General features: G+C 44.7%; 1 protein-coding gene across 1 annotated transcript; it reads left to right on the top strand.

Annotated features, from left to right (window-relative positions):
• The first annotated feature begins 5,352 nt into the window (after nucleotides 1-5,352).
• Nucleotides 5,353-15,999, top strand: HEY2 (hes related family bHLH transcription factor with YRPW motif 2). Its single transcript, XM_036415026.2, has 5 exons — nucleotides 5,353-5,675; nucleotides 7,625-7,703; nucleotides 7,835-7,918; nucleotides 10,477-10,558; nucleotides 15,160-15,999. The coding sequence occupies exons 1-5, from the start codon at nucleotides 5,593-5,595 to the stop codon at nucleotides 15,840-15,842; spliced, it is 1,011 nt and encodes a 336-aa protein (XP_036270919.1). The 5' UTR covers nucleotides 5,353-5,592; the 3' UTR covers nucleotides 15,843-15,999.
• The last annotated feature ends 4,598 nt before the right edge of the window (nucleotides 16,000-20,597 follow it).

Here is a 20,597-nt window from a genome sequence, read left to right on the forward strand (position 1 = left end):
TAAAGTTTCTCTTTTTTGAAAAGCAATGTGCTGGATGAGGACACACATGTAATACCTTGATCAATAAAGAAATTAAAAAAAAAAAAGAAAAGCAATGTGCTTCATCTTTTCTGAATACAAGAATTAGAAAATGCACTAATAGTGTTTCTCTTTCTCACTTGGCTCCCAGGAAGCTCAGGGCTGAATTAAGAGTTCATTCATAATAAATGTTTCCTGCTCATACTTAAGCATATTCTCTTCATGTTTACATTATTTTTTTTTTTTTAGTTCATGGTTATTTATTTCTATTTTAAATATTCCAATATATCTAAATTTACACACACACACACACACACACACATATAGAGACAGTAAGCTCATTAATTTCAACAAGAAGTTTATTCCAAACCATTTATTGTGCATCCACTATATGTTATTCCCTTCTAGAAGATGGGAATGTAGTACATTTTATTTTTTAAATATATTTTTATTGATTTCAGAGAGAAGGGAGAGGGAGAGATAGAAACATCAATGATGAGAGGGAATCATTGATGGGCTTCCTCCTTCATGCCCCCTACTGGGGACGAAGCCCACTACCCGGGCATGTGCCCTTGACCAGAATTGAATGCGGGATCCTTGAATCTGCAGGCCAACACTCTATCCACTGAGCAAAACTGGCCCGGGTTGTAGTTCATTTTAAAAGATGATTTTCATGAGAAAAATGGATAGATCTAACTGTATCCTGGGGACGGGGATAGGGGCAGTTGACAATCAAACCAAAGTGAAGAAATTGGAAGGTTGTTGTTGTTTTTTTAATTCCTTAAAAGAAAAGCGTGCAAACATCAATTTAACCCTCACAAGGAGGAAGTTAAAATAGGGAGTGTTTTGACGGCTGCTTGTAGGAAAACTGGTTACTTAACTATGCAATCTTCTTCTCAAGTTCCTGCAATAAAAGCAGCTTCATCCTTGGGCCTGCGCTGAGCACCAAGAACACCACTCATGAAATAAAAGCTCTTACATAAATCGCCCCCTAATAACAGAGATCGATTTAAACATTCTAACCTCCCAGAAAGGGGGCTCTGGGTCTTAGATTTCCTACTTTGGAACTTCTGATGAAACAAATAAGTAGCACCTATTGGAGCAAGCCAAGAAATACGCCGCCCTTTGTGTGGCTGACCAGGCAAGAATAATTGTTATCTGGTAACGCAGTTCCCTTTCGTAGATGACTTCAAGGTTGGAGGGCCTCCGTTTGCCCTTGTTTTCAGCTCTGTTTTGCTCTACTGGCTTGAAAATATGTGTCACACGGTGACCTCAGGTTGGCCTGCGTGGTGCCAGCTTGGTGCTGAGAAAGGTATTGGAATTTACAAGGATTTTGCCTTGGCCTCCACTCTCAGGGTGCAGTGTGCTCATACACACTTGAACGTGTTGCTGGCTCACAACAGCCTCGTGGTTAAGGAAGCGGCCCGGCAAGACTGCCTACAGATGCATGGTGGGTGCTGTCTGCCCCAGCCATTGAAAATAGAACAGTACATCTCAGGGCAACCTTCTTGTCTTCTCTTTGCACCAAAAACTGTGTAGCAATTGTCATATTTCAGATAAGGCAAAGTCTGGGGCTGAATAGGAAGTATGCGCATTGAGGCTTCTTAGACTAACAATTAAAAAAAAAAAAATAGCAGAGCTGCCTGTGTTTCACTGAGAAACTAACCTAAGACTTTTTTTTTTTAAGTGGTGTCATGCCTTGGTGACTTTCTAAAAGAATCCAAATACTGGAATGACCAGAAACTTTTTTAAGTAATTGGGAGCTGTGCCTCAAAGGACTCAGAGAAGCCACAAATGAAATGTGACCACTGATCTTGAAAAATCAAAGCACGCTGATGAAGAAAAAAGCAAATCAAGGAGAATGTTAAAGGACCCCACGTGTGTTCCCAAAATGCTGCAAGGGGAATTTTAGAACTGGGGTAATTTGTGCAACAGAACTCAAATGTGTGGGACAAAAATAAGCTTTGGTCAAGATCGCCAAACTTAAGAACACAGGTGCAGAAACCGTAACTTTATTGTATTACACGGGAGGGAGAAGAGCCATTGAGAGTCAGATGTTTCCAGATCTTGGCACTCGACACCTCGCTCTCACACCCTTGAGTTAAATCACATTAAACACAAAAAACACCCGCGAGATGACCCATTTCGGGAAGGCGCCCAAGTCTCCCCTCCTCCCTCATTCCCTTTTGGGTCCCTAATCCTGCGCTTTCTTTTAATGTCATTTCGTTTCTAGAAAAGTCCCTCGTATCTTTCGCTGTGATTATCTCACTGTACAAATCTCTGAAGAGGCAAGAAGCGGGGTTGCACTCCGCGCGGACAGACGTCTTTTCTCCTGCCCGGGCGCTGAGGGAGCCGCGTCCAGCTTTCGCTGAGAAGGAGGTGACTCAGGGGCGGGAGGCTGGAAACCCCTCGGTTCCCTCATCTTCTCCCTTCTTTCTGTCCGCTTACACACTCCCCGCCCCCTCCACGCCCTCTCTCAGCCCCCCTGCACCCCAGGCCGTTCTGACCGCTCTTCTGCTGGGCGCTTTGGAGTTTCCTCCCTGCTTCTCCCTCGGGCCCGGGAGGCGCTCGCAGGGGGAGACAGACCAGACGAGGAGCCGAACAAGGGGCCAGGCGGATGGACTCCTCCAGGGGAATAAAAGCCTAATGGATAAACTTTCCGCGCTGCCTGATCGCGGTTAAGTATTTTGTGGGTGAGCGAGCATATTAATCATTTCATGGTGTTCAAAGCACCCATGTCTTTTGCCCTATGCGTTCGTCTGTGTAACAGACTTACATGCCGCTTACCATGTACCAACCAAGAACGGTCTAGACGCTTGTAGAATACGATCCTCTTTGCTTATAAAATATTTTAGGCGACATCAAATCCATATGTACTTTTCGAACGTCCCTGATATATATATATATATATATATATATATATATATATATATATATATATATATATATATATAGTGACATTTGAAAATATATAAATTATATATATAAATTATATATATAATTTATATATATATTTCGAACGTCCCTGATAGTTAAAGCAGTTAAGACTACTAAGAAAAATAAGGGGAAAGTATACCCCATTGATACTTTATTGCAAGTAAACCTTTTCCCTATTTGCAATTTTTCTCAGTTATTGCAATTAAATACACCAGTATGTTGGTGGTGGTTGGGGAGGGGAGGGGAAAAGAGGAAAAACTTCTTTTCTTTTCTTTTCTTTTCTTTTCTTTTCTTTTCTTTTCTCTTTTTTCAGCGACTGCCTCAAGTTTTGACGTTGGAAAGTGACCGCTAATTTGCTCGGCGGGGAGCGTTCACTGCACCTGCGGGCACCCGCTTTCAGGAGAAGCAGCGGCTGGGAGCCCTGAAGGTCGAGTTCGCGCGGCGGTCCCGCCGCGGCCTGAGCGCAGCGGCCACGGCCCCGGCCCCTCCCGCGGGCGCCCCGCTCTCCTCGGGGCCGCGAGGGGGGGGCCGGCGTCCTGGGAGGCCGCGGCGGGCGGGCGGCGGCCGCTGGGCTCCGCCGCGCGCCGGGGACTCGGGTGCGGAGCGGGCGGAGGCCGGACCCGCCCTGAACCCACAGCCCGGCGGGGGGCGGGGGGAGGTGTCGCCGCCCCGGAGGCCCCGCAGTCCCGAGCTGACCCGGGCCGGCCCCGCCGCCTGCGCGCTGCGCCCGGGGTTGAGTTTCCGAAGTCGGGATGGGACGGGTCGGGTTTCCGTTCACACGGGCTGCAGGCCCCGCGGCGGGGATGCGGAGGGGGGGAGGAGGGAGGTGTGGGGAAGGGGTTTGGGTTTAATGAGAGCTTAGCGCGCTGCCGGCTGCAGGTCCTGCCCAGCTCCCCCGCCCCGCCGGCCCGGTCTTCCCCGCGTCCTCTCCTTCTCTCCTCCCGCCGGCGCCGGGGCAGGGGAGGGGGAGAGCCAGTCCCAGGGACGCCCCAGCGGATCCCCAGGGAAAAAATGGCTCGGACCCGGCGAGAGGTGGTGGGGACTGACAGATGCCTCTTTCCCGGAGGCTTTTAGCCGCCAAGCACCGAGCTGTCCGGCGCCACGAGCAGAGTCTCCGGCCGGCCGGCCCCCGGCCCCCGGCCCCGCGGCTCCGGGGCGAGCAGACCGGCCGGCTGCCCCGCGGAGACGCATCCGCGGAGACGCACCGGTTCAACCATCGGAGCACCGAAAGAGACGCCTGGAAACATGTTTTAAAAGCACATCCAGAGATTCTACCACCCGCGGTGCCCAATGCACTTTAAAAAAAAAATAATGGACACGAATTTGAAAACAAAATTTAGAAAACAAATTCAGTTTCCAGAGCGGTTTCCCCATGTCCCGGATTCTAATGAAACCCACCGCTGCGACCCGCACATGAGCAGGGAGAGTGGGAATTACGGTTTATGTGAATACATCCGAGCCCGGGAAAACTCGAACTTGAAAAAACGACTAAAATTGTGTCCTGAAATACCCGCATTTTACGCCCTAGTCCTTCCGGCCACCAAAATAAAAAACACGACTCCAGGCACGGTTTACTCGGCGGGATCCACTATCCGCAGTCCCAGTGGAGGGGAGGGGGGGAGAGAATGGAAATAACTGACTTACAGCAGCAAATCGAAAATCGTGGGTGGGGGAGGGGGGGGAGGGCAACCTCAGACCATCCCGACCGTCAGGGGTTCGGTACCCGGTCGGGGAAACTCACGTCCTTATCTGTCCGCAGCCCAGAGGCCGCAGAAGCAGCCTCGGGAGTTGCCGGGGAGAAAAATAACTTTGATTTAAGGTTTAAAAAATAAAATAAAATAAAATAAAATAAAATAAAATAAAATAAAATAAAATAAAATAAAAAAACCCCAGAGGGCAAATGTGACCGCCAGGGTCAGCCGGTAAGCAGTTTGGGTCCTGCCCAGGGACTGCCGAGTGGAACGGCGGGGAGAAGCCGCGGCAGGCGCCTCCCCACGACACACCCGCGCGCTCACCCCGGGCCACGCGCTGGGGTTGTGCTTTCCACCCAAACCGAGGCTGAAGCTGCCCCGGCGGACGGCGGGGGTGGGTTGCGGGGGAAGGAAGGCCAAAGCCCGCGGCCCACGAGCCCGCCCCGCACCGGCCGGCCCTCGCGGCGCCCGCGCCCGTGTCCGCGCGCGTCCCCAGCGAGCGATCGGCAGCCCGGCCCTCCCGCGCGCAGCGCCGCCGCCCCAGGTGTGAAGCCGGTTCCCACGCTTCGGCCCCGGCCGGGAGGCGGGCGCGGGCGCGGGCGGCCCCACCCCCCCCGCCCCAGCCAATCGCGGGCCGCGCCGAGCCCGAGGGGGCGGGGCCCGCCGGGGAGCCGGGGGCCCCGCGGGAGGGAGGCGTGCGCCCCGGCCCCGCCCGCCGGGGGGGCGTGCCCGGCGCCGGTCTTGCCGCGGAGCCGGGCTGCGGCGTGGGAAACAGCCCGGAGGAGCCGCCAGCGCCGCCGCAGCGGGAGCCGCGCCTGCCGGGCCCGGGGAGGGGGGCGAGGAGGAGGAGGAGGAGGAGGAGGAGGCCGGCGGGGAGGTCGCTGGGCCGCGCGCGCTTCGCACCCGTGTGCCCGGCCGGGCTGCGCCCCGCGCCGTCTCCGCCGCGATGAAGCGCCCTTGCGAGGAGACCACCTCGGAGAGCGACCTGGACGAGACCATCGACGTGGGCAGCGAGAACAATTACTCCGGGTGAGCACGCGCGCGGCGGGCGCTGCCCGGAGCCCGGGGCGTCGGGGCGGGGGGAGCTTTGTGTAGGACGGCTCCTGGGCGATCTCGAGGCTCCTTTTCCGCGTCGTCCTAACGAAGAGGGGAAAGTTTTGCAGGAGAAACTCAGGGACGTGCGTGGAGTGGGGCGAGGGGTGTCGGTTTGCACCCCAGTGGGGGAGCGCAGCGGACCGGGACGCGCCCGGGGATGCTGCCCGGCTGTCAGCACGAGGCCGGCGGGCCAACAGGTCCCCCGACACTGACCCTGCCGAAATGGGCCAAGAGCAAAGAAGGGGAAAAAAAGGATGTTTTTAAAGAGACTAAAAAAGATAAGTTGCTTTACGGTGAAATTAAAGCGACTTGCAATGTCCCGGCTAAGTGGGTTGCGCTCTCCAGGTTGGCCATGTGTGTCTTGGCTGACAGTAGAGGAGTGAGGTACAGATATAAGAAGCATCGATTCGGGCATTTATTTCTTTTGATTACTGGTTCTTAGGTCTGGAAAAGATCGGGGCCGTGATCACCATTCATTCCTACTTGAAAAGTGAAGCCAGACCTCCACTTTCCAGTGACAGGGGGAGATTACCGAGACATTTTAGTGCCAGGCGGCTCAAATGATAATTGCTTCTAATTGGCAACCCCCAGAAGCACCTTCATTATTTATCTGCAACTGTCACTCAGAGAGCAAAATTCTTCCTATCTTTTGGAAAACTTTCAATACTGTTGTTTTGTGTCTCCCCCCCCCCCCCCCCTTTCAATGCTGTTCTTCTAATACATACAAACCAAAGCCTGATTATCAGCAGGAGCAAAGATATTTACACCAAACGTTGCTTACAAAGTATCTTCCAATGATTAAAGTGTTGGTCATCTTTAAAAAGAACAGAAAAACAGAAGATGTCCTGTGAAAGGCGAAGCCAGTTGAGAATGGGTGGGAAGGAGGAAGACAGTTCATTCAGAAATAAGATCCAGACGTGAGAAGATGAAGTAATAACAACCTGATCCGTGCAACATTTCCAAGATGGAAGGACAAATAGCAGGAATGCTGGAAAAATCTGAGAATATGAAGAATTATAGAACCCATGAGTTATGAAGAGTAATAGATACAAACTAGAAAGGATGGTGAAAGTGCTAAGTGGCAAAATAATGATTTGATTGAATTCTCAGTATAAAATACCTTTTCATTGGGAAACTCAAGACGAGTTGCTGCTCCTAGAGGTTTAGGCTTAGGTTGAGGGCGCAAAGGTACAAGTTTCACTTTCAAAGTAAAACCTTTACCTGGTAGTGGATCTGATTTCAATGTTCCTATCAGAGGCATTTTTACTTTGGAGCATTCTTTTGGAAGATTAGTATACAAAACATTAAATTTGTCATTTTTTTCCCGTTGTAAGATATGGCTAATTGAAATAGTAAGATAACTTGTGTTTATTTTAAAGATTGCATCTAGAGACAACAGTGTGACATGTGACGATCGTATATCTGTTTGGTAATGGTGCTAAACATGGCCTTTATTTTAAAATAGCTTTGTTTTGTTCAGTCGGTCTGACCAGAAAGAGGAGGAGGATGCTAGAGATAAGTTGAGTTTTAAGAAACATTTACGAGCGGCACTAGGAAGTACTAATATTTAATTTCTCACCCTGACCGCCCATCATTATTTTACTAGGAAACTTAATAAAAGTGTAGGGATGTTTTTGCCAATGGATTTGGCATCTACATTACACATTAAAACTTCTCTTTTTTTAAGCCACCATTCATTCCTACTTGAAAAGAGATATAGGCTGAAAGCAAAGTATGTAAAGAGTAAAAGCAAGAATTAAGAATAAAGCAACACAGACCTCAACTGCGAAATCACTCTCAATATTTAATGGGTGGCATCAAGCACTCAGAAGAAACTATTGTTATGTTAATAGAGCACCTGACATACTCTTCCTATTTCCTAGGCAAAGTTCTAGCTCTGTGATTAGATCGAATTCTCCAACAACAACGTCTCAGATTATGGCGAGAAAGAAAAGGAGAGGGGTATGTGATTTTTTCCCCCCTTTTTATTTCATGTTATGCAGCCTAATGTGTAACAGTTGTGTGTTTTTTCATTCTGAGTAATTTTATCATTTGTGTATTCATAAACGTTTGTTTTGCTTTCTTTGGGATAGATAATAGAGAAAAGGCGTCGAGATCGGATAAATAACAGCTTATCCGAGTTGAGGCGGCTGGTGCCAACTGCTTTTGAAAAACAAGTAAGCTATCCTCACCCCTGACCACCCCAACCAGAAAGCTCAAAAAACCCGATTCCCTCATCTGGGAATGTGGGTTCCCGTTAAAGCTTATTAAAATAATGGTGTATGTGCCCTGATCTGGCACAGAGCAGTGATTTCAATAAAATGCTTTGTTGTGGCAAAACTATTAAAAACATAATCCATCGTGAAGTTGAAAAACATTTCCATTCTTGAGCTTATTTTCCCCTTAAGGGTAACAGTGTTCATGCTTTCTCTGTTCTTTCTATGAGGACCAGTGGTGGTTTTGTTTAAAACCAAGATGTATGTGGTATTCTTTAAAAAAAAAAAAAGAAAAAGAAGAAGAAGAAGAAGAAGGATATCATGTGTGAAATTTCATTTTGTTTCAAACAGTTTAAGAAAAATAAGCTTTTTAATTTAAAAATTACCAAAGCTCAGGAAGTAATATCTCCAGCTCTATTTATCTAAATAATTTATACTAATGTAATTTATTTACCAACTCACACGGTTTCATTTTTAATCCCTGGGTTAACAGAATAATGCTCAATTTGGAGCATCTTTTTGGAAGTTTGGTAAAAATCGAACTAGCCATATGCCCTTTTCAGAATTCAAGTATTCCTTTACAAAAAAAAAGAATTTTCACACTTAACAGAGTAGGAAGCCAAATATGTAAATCTTTCTTTGTCGTTTAAGAAAAGTTTCTCCTCCTGCCACCATGGCGAATGGCACAGATTTCTAAGAGCATCTTTCAAAGAATGCGGCCATCATAACCTTGTTGAAAATACTGTCAATTTAATTCAAATAGAGTATAAGACAGCAGTTGTTTGTTTACTTTATTTTGTTGTTTATTTCATGAACCAGACAAACATTACAAAGCCCTCAGCAATTATCCAGAAACTACAATTTTGTTATTAGTCACGTTCACTGAAACTACTGTATATCTTCATGGAAACATTGAGCACTGACAGAAGTACAAGATGTAATATGCTATTGATTATACAGTTTTAAGAGAAACACAGGCACCCATTCTATGTGCTGAAACTGCCTTTGATTAGGCAAATGTAATGTGAAAACTATAGTTTTGATTAGTAGCAGTAGGCTGAAAATGAAAATATTATTTAGAGAGATTTTTACTTTGAGTACTGAAATATCCTGCTATGAGGAGCCATCAGTTTGGTGTGGTTTTTGTTGTTCTTTTTCTTTCTTTTCTTAAATATCAACTTAAGACAAGTCTTAAAAGAAAACTTCAGTTGTTTGGCAACTAGTTACCATAAACACAGACTTTCCCATTTGCTGAGCTTGGCTACCAACCCTAGTGAGCTGGCCCTGTCACAATATGATTAGAAGGGTATTTATTCAAGCAGTTTGAATAACTGGCATTGAGCTGCTAATTTTCACAAGTAATGCATAGGAACCTGAAATAAACTTCTATTTCCTTTTCTGAAAAAGACATATTGATTTAATTATTTAGCTCTTCCAGGAAATTAGAAGCCACCCACGGCAATCTGAGACAGTTTGAGGTGGCACTTTTTTTCATTTGGTTTCCAGAAGTTGCCTTATTTTAAAAAGTGGGGACATAAAAATACATTTCAAAGACAATTTTATTAAGAACTATTTTAAAGGGTTTAAATATCCTTACACGTTGCTGATGTTTACTGGATAAGTAGTAAATTAAGCTTGCTTATTTATGATCTTGGAATTCACAGTGACACCTGCTGGTAAAGACTGGAAAACATATTAAGAGTCTTCCCTTTTTTATTTTTGGTTCTGCTTACCCGTGGTCTAGTATGAATTAAAGACTTATTAGAATTTTTTATTTTTATTTTATCTTATTTTTCTAGCTAGAAAGTAAAGATATTTTATTTTAAAATGTTAGAAGATCATTAAAAGAGATATGTCCATTATATAACCAAGAATGTTGAATATTTGGAAACTGTAAATCTTCTAAAATGTGGCAGGCACTTTCAGAGAGTAAATATTGCAAATTATCCTACCATATGTCTTCTTTAATACCAATAATATTTGGTATAATGAAAAATACCAAGACCAAATAATTATTCAAAGTCACCATGTCAGGGTTCAACAGTAATTTGAGATTCTATTTTCTTATCCTCCAGAGTTGTATTCAACTGATCTAGATTTGAGTATTATATAGGACTACTGAATGTTTTATATAATTAGATAATGAAATAAAATATACTTTTATTAACAAGCAAAGTAAAAATATCAAGTATATATTGATAAGGAACTGATTGGATGCAAAGTTTAAGATTTTCGCAATTGTAATTTTGGTAGAGTAATATTGGGGAGTATAGTTACTCTTATGATAAAAATATTATATCTTTTAACCTTTAAAGGTTGAAATGGCAACTATCTGTCATTGGGTGTGACATAGTAATTAGAGTTTTCATTTAAAGTTTGGAAGGGATTCAGATTTTTCTGTGAAAAAAAAAAATTAAACATAGAATTTCCTAGTGAGAAGGAAAATTGAAAATCCAGTATAAAATATCCCAAATTTTGTTTCCATAGAACTTATAAGACTTTATTACTTGTTTATGCAGGGATCTGCAAAGTTAGAAAAAGCTGAAATATTACAAATGACAGTGGATCATTTGAAGATGCTTCAGGCAACAGGGGGTAAAGGTAAGTAGGTGACTTCGTTTTCCCCACCCCCTTCCACCTCTTTTTTCCACCTCTCCCCCCCCCCTCCCTTCCCCTCCCCAAGATTGTAAGGAAGTCATAGTCGAATGGCTCTTTAACAAGCTGAGATAGGAGGTCGCAGATTAAAGCTGTGGAAATCAATGCTAATGGCAGGATTGAACTCGTGGGAAAGAACTTCTGGAACAAAAGAAACACTTGACCCTGGGCTTGTGTTTGCTTTCATAATACTGTGGGAGTAAAGCTTCATTCACAGCAGCCTGGTCAGAGATTTGTTTGGGACTTCAGAAGCACATGCTGGAATCTGCACAGAAAGACAAAACAAACACACAAACATAAACAGGAGGTTAAAGGCAATCTTTTCTCTTTTTCTTCTTTCTCTTTCCCCAAAGCCCCCCTTAAATCAGAGCTGGAACTCAGTGTAATGCGGCTGTTCCAAAGGAAGTGACTCTAGAATTACTCTCATTGTTTTCAGATTTTGCTTGGTTTTGGATTCAGACCAGACAGAGCATCTGAAGTGCAGGTAGTGAATCTGTACTGGAAACCGTTAATGGGAGAGTCGTTCCTAACCAGAGCAAACAGGAGCAGGTTCCCTAGAGAGATGTCCTCTGTGTTCCATAGTGATTTGGGGAAGAATTGTTTAGTGGGTCAGGGACAGGCCCTTATTTCATGCTAAAAGTACACTTGAGATGGAAAGCTGTAATGTTCATTCAGATTTCATCATCCCTATTCTCGCTTAGACTGGATTTCACCCTTTTGTATCTTTTTCACCCTTCAAACAAACCTTTGGTATTCATCTTAGCCAAGGATGTTATCTATAAATGTATATAAACCAACAGAATGGTTGCTATGATGCATACTGACCACCAGGGGGCATATGCTCAATGCAGGAGCTGCTGAGCTGCAGTGACTTGGCAGCAAGGGTTCTCAGATGATGCACTCCGAAACCAGAGAGGAGGGAGCCCGATTCCTCATAGGGCCACGCAGTTCCAACTTCGGCTGTGGGCTCTGTTGTTGCTGGGGTACTGTCGGGCCCTGAATCTGATTTGCTGCACACTTGCTTTTGCATTCCACACTCTGTAGGACAGCAACTATGCAGAGTGCCCTCTCACACTTGGGGAAACCTCAGGGGATGTCAGAGAGCTGGTTTTGACCTGATCCCCACAGGCCAGGCTATGGGATCCCACCTGCCGAGAGACCCACACACTCTGAAGATGCCAGGGAAGAACCGTATGGGTTGGCTCCAGGTTGTATCTGGCACATCTCGCCCAGGTCCCGCCCTGCTGGCCACCTTCTAATTAATTTCTTTTTAATGTGTACAAATGTGTGCATCTGGTCACTAGTTTAATATATTTGACAACTGGATAAATACAAGACACCACAAGGGGCTAAGTGCTGCTGCACCTCTACTCTAGAAGCTTCTCGGTGCTTTTCATCAGCCTTGTACTATGTAGTGTCATAGTTTGCCCTAGATGAAGGCAGGAAAAGGGCATTGGAGACAAGTCACTGTTTACCAGTTGGTACGGAAGTAGTTCGGTATTTAACTCCACTATGGCCATACTGATGAGGACCCATGGGACACAGTCCTGGCCATCACCTCTAAATCCAAGACCAACCAAAATCTGAAAACAACACGAGAGCAATTCTAGAGCCACTTCCTTTGGGACAGCTGCATTACACAGAGTTCTAGCTGTGATCTAACGGAAGTTTGGGGGAAGGGAAAGATTGCCTCTAATCTCATGGCTTTGTTTCTATGTTTGTGTGTCAGGGAGGCCGATCATTGTACAAAGAAGCCCATATGGTGTGACTTACCCTTGGTTTCACCTTCTCAAGGAACCATTCTGAATGAATTTTTAAATTCCTGTTCATTAAAATGTAACCCTAAGTATAGGATGCAAACAGGCTTACATAATGGAGAAGAGAATGGATGAAATCTTAAGAGCTGAGGATCCAGCCCAGGTTGGCCACTGCCTCCCCTGTGACCGAACACAGAAAAGTGCTCTGTTGCACTGTGAGGCCTACACTAGTGCTCTGAGCGCTAAGGCCCCCCCCAGCCCCACGTTCCCATCTGCACCAATGGCGTTAGTGGTGGTGCAAGAGAAGTTGTTTGTTTGCTCTGCCTCCCTGGGCATCGTTAACCACAAGACTGAGAATTCTTATCAACATTCCAAATATTTGGCCTGAGCTACGTACTTGTAAAGAATAATATTGTTCTTATGCCTTACTATCAAAATTAAGTTGAGTCTTGGTTGCTATTCTTGGCTACCTGAACAGTCCTAAAATTCAAACCAGAATAGAGCAGGAACACACATTTCCAAGCAAGCACATACAAGTGGCCTGACTGCCAGGTCCTTAAACAGGTCACCACGCTGAAGAGTACGTGGACCTTGAAGAAGGGGGGCTGGCCGTGTGGGCTTATATCACCCAAGGCCCACAACTGCTATCAGGGCCTCATAGTGTGCTGATGTCGTAGAGCAGTGGCCGGCAAACTCATTAGTCAATAGAGCCAAGTATCAGCAGTACAACGATTAAAATTTCTTTTGAGAGCCAAATTTTTAAAACTTAAACTTCTTCTAATGCCACTTCTTCAAAATAGACTCGCCCCGGCCCTAGTATTTTGTGGAAGAGCCACACTCAAGGGGCCAAAGAGCCACATGTGGCTCGCGAGCCGCAGTTTGCCAACCATGGTCTTAAAGCATGGACTCTGTAGTTGGGTTGCCCGTTTTCAAATCCTGGCACTGTCAGGTAGTTGCTCTGTGATGCTTGGTAAATTACTAACCCTCTCTGAGTCTCTGAGCCCCATTTTCCTCATCTGCAAAGTGAGAACAGTGCTGGTGTCCACTTCACAAGGGTGTGAGTCTGCCCACTTAAAGCTGTAGAGCAGTGGTGGCACAGGTGATGTTGTACAGAGCTATGTACTGTGCTGTGCTGTAATTTTTGGCCCAAGATTCATTCATAGGAGACAGCTGTTCATCATCATTTCCCTGACGGATAGAAGTTAGCATAATTTCTATTCCTTAAGATGCAACAGAGAACTCAATGATATACAGCAACCTGTAGCTGGCAAGCCACAAATTTCAAATTATTTCATGCCTGTTCATGAAAATTCTTGGAAGCTCAGAGGGTTACATTCTGGTGGTTCATTTTTTTTTTTTTTACAGTCTACCTTGATCTTGCCACACTTTTTAGACAGGATTTAGTAGAGTAACCTACATTTCTAAATCCCTCTGGATTTCTGAACTCGGTCTACACTGATGATCACCTCCTGCCTCTTCTCACATGGGAGACGGAGTCTGCAAAGGCCCACAGAGAACCTGAGGATGCTCCCGTGGAATCTGTTTCATGGAGGCGGCTCCTTGAGGGAGAGCTTTTCCTTCTAATCCCAGGGTCTTTGTTGCTAACTCTGCCTAAGTCCTCATCTTCCCCTTTCCATGATGCAGTCTTATATCAGCTTTGTGCTGTTGTTACTGTTCCAATAGGGTATTTTTTTGTTCCAGATGTGTGTTTTTTTGGGGGGGACTTCCAAATTTCAGTTAGAATTCTAGCTTTAGGACTTTTGAATATTATGACTACTATTTGCCAAAGAGCTTGAGATACAGAATAAGATAGTCTAATAATGAGTAGATGATAAATGAAACATTTTGTTTTTATTGGATTTTTTTCATACCAAGTAATGACAACATGTTTTCATTTTATTGATTTAAAAATAGCCACTGAGAGTCAAGAATCATTTTTTTTTTAAATTTAAGATACAGTAAGTGATGGGGCAAGAAAAGTCCTTTATTCGAAAGTCCCCAAGCCGCTGCCCAGAGAGTGTAGATGTTTCAGAAAAACCCTTTATTGCTCATGTGACAGAGACGGAGCCTGGAACTCTGTATCACCGTGAAGAAATTCGACTAGGGAATTTCACTGGTCCACAGTACAGAAGGAAAAACACCACTTTTTCCCCCTGGAAGTATGTGAAACATGCATGTTCTTTTTTTTTTTTTTAATATATTTTATTGATATTTTACAGAGAGGAAGGGAGATGGATAGAGAGTTAGAAACAGTGATGAGAGAGAAACATTGATCAGCTGCCTCCTGCACCCCCACCACTGGGGATGTGCCCTCAACCAAGGTACATGCCCTTGACCAGAATCGAACCCGGGACCTCTCAGTCCACAGGCAGAGGCTCTATCCACTGAGTCAAACCGGTTTCGGCGAAACATGCACGTTCTTAATCTCGTCCCCCCCCCCCCCCCCCCCACACACACACACTGTGAAGTTTCATTGCGAGAACAGCTGTAGCACCTAGCAATGCCAGGGTTGTCACAATGCCTGTGAACTGCAGAGCGTACTTTCTAACACTCTCTTGACTTCTGCACAAATAGCAGCTATAACTAGCTGGCAATGTTGTCAGAAAGGATTGTGGTTCTGCTTCAATCTTCTCAAAGACAGAGTGGAACCTGGTTGGTAGGCCTCCTTAGTAACTGGATCTCTTTCTCCTCTCTCTCTCTCTCTCTCTCTCTCTCTCTCTCTCTCTCTCTCTCTCTCTCTCTCTCTCTCTCTCTCTCCTGGCCCCCACTTTTGCTCAAACCTCCTCCTAGGCTACTTCGATGCCCACGCGCTGGCCATGGACTTCATGAGCATCGGCTTCCGCGAGTGCCTGACAGAGGTGGCCCGGTACCTGAGCTCCGTGGAGGGCCTGGACTCGGCGGACCCGCTGCGGGCGCGGCTGGTCTCGCACCTGAGCACGTGCGCCTCGCAGCGCGAAGCCGCGGCCATGACCTCCTCCCTGGCGCACCACCCGCACCCGCACCCGCACCCGCTGCACCCGCACCACTGGGCGGCCGCCTTCCACCCGCTGCCCGCCGCGCTGCTGCAGCCCGCCGAGCCCGCGCCCTGCCGCCTGGCCGCCCCGGACGCGCCCCCCGCGCACGGCTCCGCGCTCCTCACCGCCACCTTCGCCCACGCCGACTCGGCGCTGCGGATGCCCGCGGCGGGCAGCGTGGCGCCCTGCGTGCCGCCGCTGTCCACCTCGCTGCTGTCGCTGTCCGCCACCGTCCACGCGGCCGCCGCCGCCGCCACCGCCGCGGCGCACAGCTTCCCGCTGACCTTCGCGGGCGCCTTCCCCATGCTGCCCCCCAACGCCGCGGCCGCCGCCGTGGCCGCCGCCGCCGCCATCAGCCCGCCCCTGGCCGTGTCCGCCGCCGCCAGCCCCCAGCAGACCGGCGGCGGCACAAACAGTAAACCTTACCGGCCCTGGGGGACAGAGGTGGGCGCCTTTTAGGGTGCCCTTGAACTTGTCGCGCTGATAACGGAAAGGGCTGCATGGCAGCATCTGCACCCTGAAGGCAGCCAGACAGACGGATAGGTGTCTGCAGATCCAGCCAGGAAGAATAAAGCTATATGAGGCACACACCCCTCACACGTGGAAATGTGGTATTACCCATTTGTTTTCTTCCCCCCCCCCCCCCCCACCCTGTGGTTGTTGCTTGGTCCCTGACGTCAGCAGCTTTGGAGAACTGCACACCTGCTTCCATGTAGAATTGTCCCAGAAAGAAAGAAAGAAGAAAAAAAAAGACCGTGCCATTCAGCCTTGCATCGGTATCTCTACATTGGAGAAGGAAGAGGCCCTGTCTGAATTCTCTTGAAACTAGATGGGAAAAGGGGGAGAGGGGGAGGGAGAAATAGCCGTGTTTCACAAGTGCCTGAGCTAGTGACGTTTTGTTCTGAGCATGGGACATTGCACATGAGTGACGAGTGTAGACGTGAGGTTAAGCAGGGAAAGGGACCGCAGGCTTGCGTTAGGCTGCAGAGATACAAATGCCAGAGAAGAGTATCCTCTTGGCACCAGCAGGTTTTTGTTGGCCAAAAGGATTGCTGAAAATAAGTTTCGGGTTGAAAGACCTAGTTTTATCTCAGTTTGCTTTCTTTGTACAGACTTGCCAAGTGGTGACGCGCAGCAATACACTGGTATCGGCAATTACTCCCTCAGTGCCCAGATTAGCAAGCGTCCTGCCTTGTCTGCAAACCCCCAGGCACCTGTTTCTTTCATGGCTCAGAATATGGTGCTTCTTATAGAAACCATGCGTCTACAGAGTACACCCAGGAGCAGTTACCTACTGTGTGCCCGCCGGAGGCTAAGCTGATTCATGCCAACTTGAAAACTCCCAAGTTTGTAAAAGTGTAGCCTAATTTATTCAGTTTCATTTGGACCATTTTCTCACATGTATCCTCGTCATTTTGTCCCGATGACGTGTTCTGTCCTTGCCATCCTGTTGGGAGAAGTAGCATTTCTGGAGGGGATGAGACAGGGAGCTAGATAGGTAGCATTTGGAACAGAAAGCCACGATTTTTAAACGCTCTTTGTCAAGCTCAAGATTGCGTTTGACCCCAAATCAAGATGAATGTATGCAATGGGATGTACATAAATTAGTTTGTCCATGCCTAGACTAGTGCTACGTAATGGTGTTTTGGTTTCGTTTTGTTTTGTTTTTTATTTTGTTTAATGACAAAATAATCTCTTACTACATTGAAATTGAGCACATGAGATTTTATGTTTGAAAGATAAAGACACAGCATGTATTATTATGCACTTCATTTCTCTGCTGTGTGGAGAAAGCAATAAAGAAGAATGTTAAACATTATGCAAAATTATACTTTTAAATATTTGTTTTAAAATTACTGTACCTAGTCCTTTTTTGCATTACTTTGTAACCTTTTTCTATGCAAAAGTCTACATATCACTAATTAAATGAAGTCCTTTTTGACTATAATTTTTATGTGGATGAGTTGCTTTGCAGAATGTGAAGTTGATATGAATTTCAAGCAAGGCCTTCCTTCACTAACTAATTAAGCCAGGGCTTTTCTTTTGCTCTTTCACAGCTTTCTTGAAATTAGTTTTTATCTGAGCTTGTAAATCAATTAAGCATAGGTGAGTAAGACATTATTGAGAGACAGGAAGTGATCAGTTTCCTCTGCCTTTTATTCTTAACCATGGTTCTCAGAAAAGTGCAAATACAAGAACTCTAAATAACATGTAGTATACCGGACATAGGGTAATACAATACGCTAGCATGTGTCATACATTTTATCACTCAAAAACATTTGTAGTGTTTTTTAAAATCACATGCATACATGAAGGGCGTATATATGCCTCCTGGTGATGAATCCTCTCTGTCCACCTCAATGCCAATTTCTTTGATGCTCTAGGGATTATTCAGATATCCCCCCCTTCAATCAAACCAGAAAGAGACCATTCCCAAAGCTATTGGGCCAAATGTATGAAAAATTAAGAAAGAATGGTCTTATTATGCATTTCACTTATGCTCAAAGCTAAAGGAACAAGTGGAAGGCTTTTAGTTTTAAAAAATCAAGCGTTTAGTTTATCTAATTTCTTCTGTCTGGAAGTGGGTAAAAAAAAAAATGAGCAAAAACAGATCACCATGTTCCACCTCTGTGAGGCTCTCTGGTTATTAAGTTTTCTGTTAGCTCTGATGGAATTAGGTAGCAAATAAGAAAATGGATTTAGTAGCATTTGAAGTTTGCTTTTTAATCACGACTTGTGGGCCGCTGGCATAAAAATGATTTTTATTATTTAATAGTTGATCTGTGCCTATTGCAATGTCAGCATTTAAAGAATTCCTATTTTGGAATATAAAGTGTTTTAGAGAGCAAGATTTTTTTTTTTTAATTTGGATTAAATATTTTAGGACAAATCCCCTTCCTCCTTTCTTCTCTTTCTTTTCCTCTTTTTTTTTTCCTTACAGTTTTTTCTTCCCCATTTCATAAGAGTTATTGTTTTTAATTTAATTGACTGAAATATTTGCAAACCAACTTGTCACCTAGTTGCTAAGGGTCATCAGTGTTCCTAAAGAAAATGGTTATCAGTAATTTCTTAATTGGTCTTGATCAGTGTTTCACATCGTCAGCTTTTAACATTACATTTCACTCATTTCTATTAACTTTACCATTGAGTTTCCCATCTCTGATCAAATGTGGGTTGTTTTTTTTTTAAGTATGTTGTTATTGTCTTTTAGAGAGAGATAAACAGATAAAAACATCTACAAGAAAGGAACGTCATTGACCGGCATGAACATCATGGCCCTTACTGGGGATAGAGCCGCAACCACTATGCCCTGACTGGGAATCAAATTTGAGACCTATTGGTTCCTTGGTCAGTCACTGAGCCACACAGACTGGGTAGATCAAATGTTTTTTGAAAGTGGTGTTCTACCTTTAAGTGTGGTGATTTTTGTGTTTGCTACTAAGATGGAAAAAAACCAACAAACAGAAAAAAAAATAATAATAAAATAAACACCACTTTTTATATTTCAAGGGAAAAAGAACATTTAAGGATTTGATTTATTGGTGACTTTTAATTTTGTAAAAGTTAGTCCAAAACTAACTCACAGGATTTTTGGTAGGAAAAAGGTGGGGAAAGGAGAGAAAAGGAAAAGAGAACATTTTTAGAAAATTGAGTTTTTCCAGTGTTAAAAGCTGTATATATGCCTAACTAGAACAGTTTTGTATTTCACATCAGTGGGCCAGAAGAAGTTTATTGAAAAACTGTGTACCCAGCACTGTGCTGGATGTATGTCAGGTTTTGAATGGTGTGTTGTACCACATGATAATGACAGGTGACAGGTATGGCTGCCACCCTAGCTTTCACAGGGACCCTCAGAAGAAAAAGGTGCCCTGAGAGTGAGGAAAGGGGTTTCTGGAAACTGGCTGGGGAGGCTTTTTCTCTCCTTGGAATCTTGTTATTACAAATAAGGTATTTCCTATCATATTTGAGGAAATCTGTGGTACTTTTAAAGCAATGTCGAAACGTTAAAAAGACCAGCTATTAACTAGAGTAATGGCTGTTTGACCTACAATACATGTGTACCAAAAATCTTAATGAAGCCTTTGGATTATCTTTCATATGTATTAAACTTGTTTCTTTTACCAATAATTAAGTTACCACAAAGTAAGAGAAATGCCACCTTAGGTAATATCAACACAAAGCAAAATATGAACTCCATATTTTCCTAAGTCTAAGATTCCATCACTCTAAAGATCTTCTACTGGTGTAGGGTCAGTTTTTATGGAAAAGAACCACAACAACATAATTTTACATATTAATCATAAGATATCCCAATTTCCAGAGTGAAAAAATGAAAAAAAAACACACACAAGCATTTTGGATTTGAGGCAATATTATCATTAATATTGTGTTTGAATGCAAATTGAAAAATCCATGGCAAAGATATGAAGAGATTAAAATGTTGCTAATTTAGCTTATTTTAAATATATCAGGATAGGGGTCCAGTCAAATCAAAGAATCTGGATTGGCTTTGTAAACTTAATCATCTAAAGATAGATGTGGTTTTCAAACTTTTCATGTTTTTATTGCACAATGGGACTGATCCTAGTTCTGCATTTTACTGGAGAATGGAATTTGACTTCCCTTGTAATTGTTTTAAGATCTAAGCAATAACAGAGGCTGTGAACATTTCAGCAACTACAACAAAGCATTACAGCAAATATGACATCATAAACGGTGACGATTGCTCATATTCTTTGGAAGGAGAAGCCTTTGAACTCAGTGGGAGATCCTAGAAAAAAAAAGAAGAAGAAGAAAAAAAAAAGTCCCTTAGCTTCCACAGACACTTGTATGAGGCGTCAGAGACATATGAGAAATGGTTCCCTCGGGACGAGGTGGCACTTTCTCCCTCAGCTCTAACTTCAAAGGAATAGACAGGCATGGGGCTGGTCAGAGAATCGGGCCCTCTGCTGTAACTGACAGGACCCACTGCAAGTCACAGGCCCAAAAAAAGAAAAGAAAATGCAATGCTGTTGATACAGTTTGGTTGTTCTCTGTGCAAAGCTCCATGCTAAGTGCCTGAAATCTAAAACCATAACTGAAATTTAAAACCATAATTGTCCTATGGAATACATGGCTTTATTATCTTTACATTATATATTAACTATTGGAGAATAAACGGTTAACAATGACCCAAACCAAACCTGTCCGATTCTTAAGCCCACCCCTTTTACC

This window comes from Pipistrellus kuhlii, unplaced genomic scaffold (genome assembly GCF_014108245.1).
Source record: "Pipistrellus kuhlii isolate mPipKuh1 unplaced genomic scaffold, mPipKuh1.p scaffold_m20_p_5, whole genome shotgun sequence".
Lineage (NCBI taxonomy): Eukaryota > Metazoa > Chordata > Mammalia > Chiroptera > Vespertilionidae > Pipistrellus > Pipistrellus kuhlii.

Excerpts from the sequence above, each read along its gene's own strand:
- HEY2 (XM_036415026.2), top strand. The coding sequence starts at position 5,593 with ATGAAGCGCCCTTGCGAGGAGACCACCTCGGAGAGCGACCTGGACGAG. Across the intron at positions 7,704-7,834 it reads CGAGAAAGAAAAGGAGAGGG|ATAATAGAGAAAAGGCGTCG; the intron begins GTATGTGATTTT and ends TCTTTGGGATAG. Across the intron at positions 7,919-10,476 it reads CAACTGCTTTTGAAAAACAA|GGATCTGCAAAGTTAGAAAA; the intron begins GTAAGCTATCCT and ends TTGTTTATGCAG.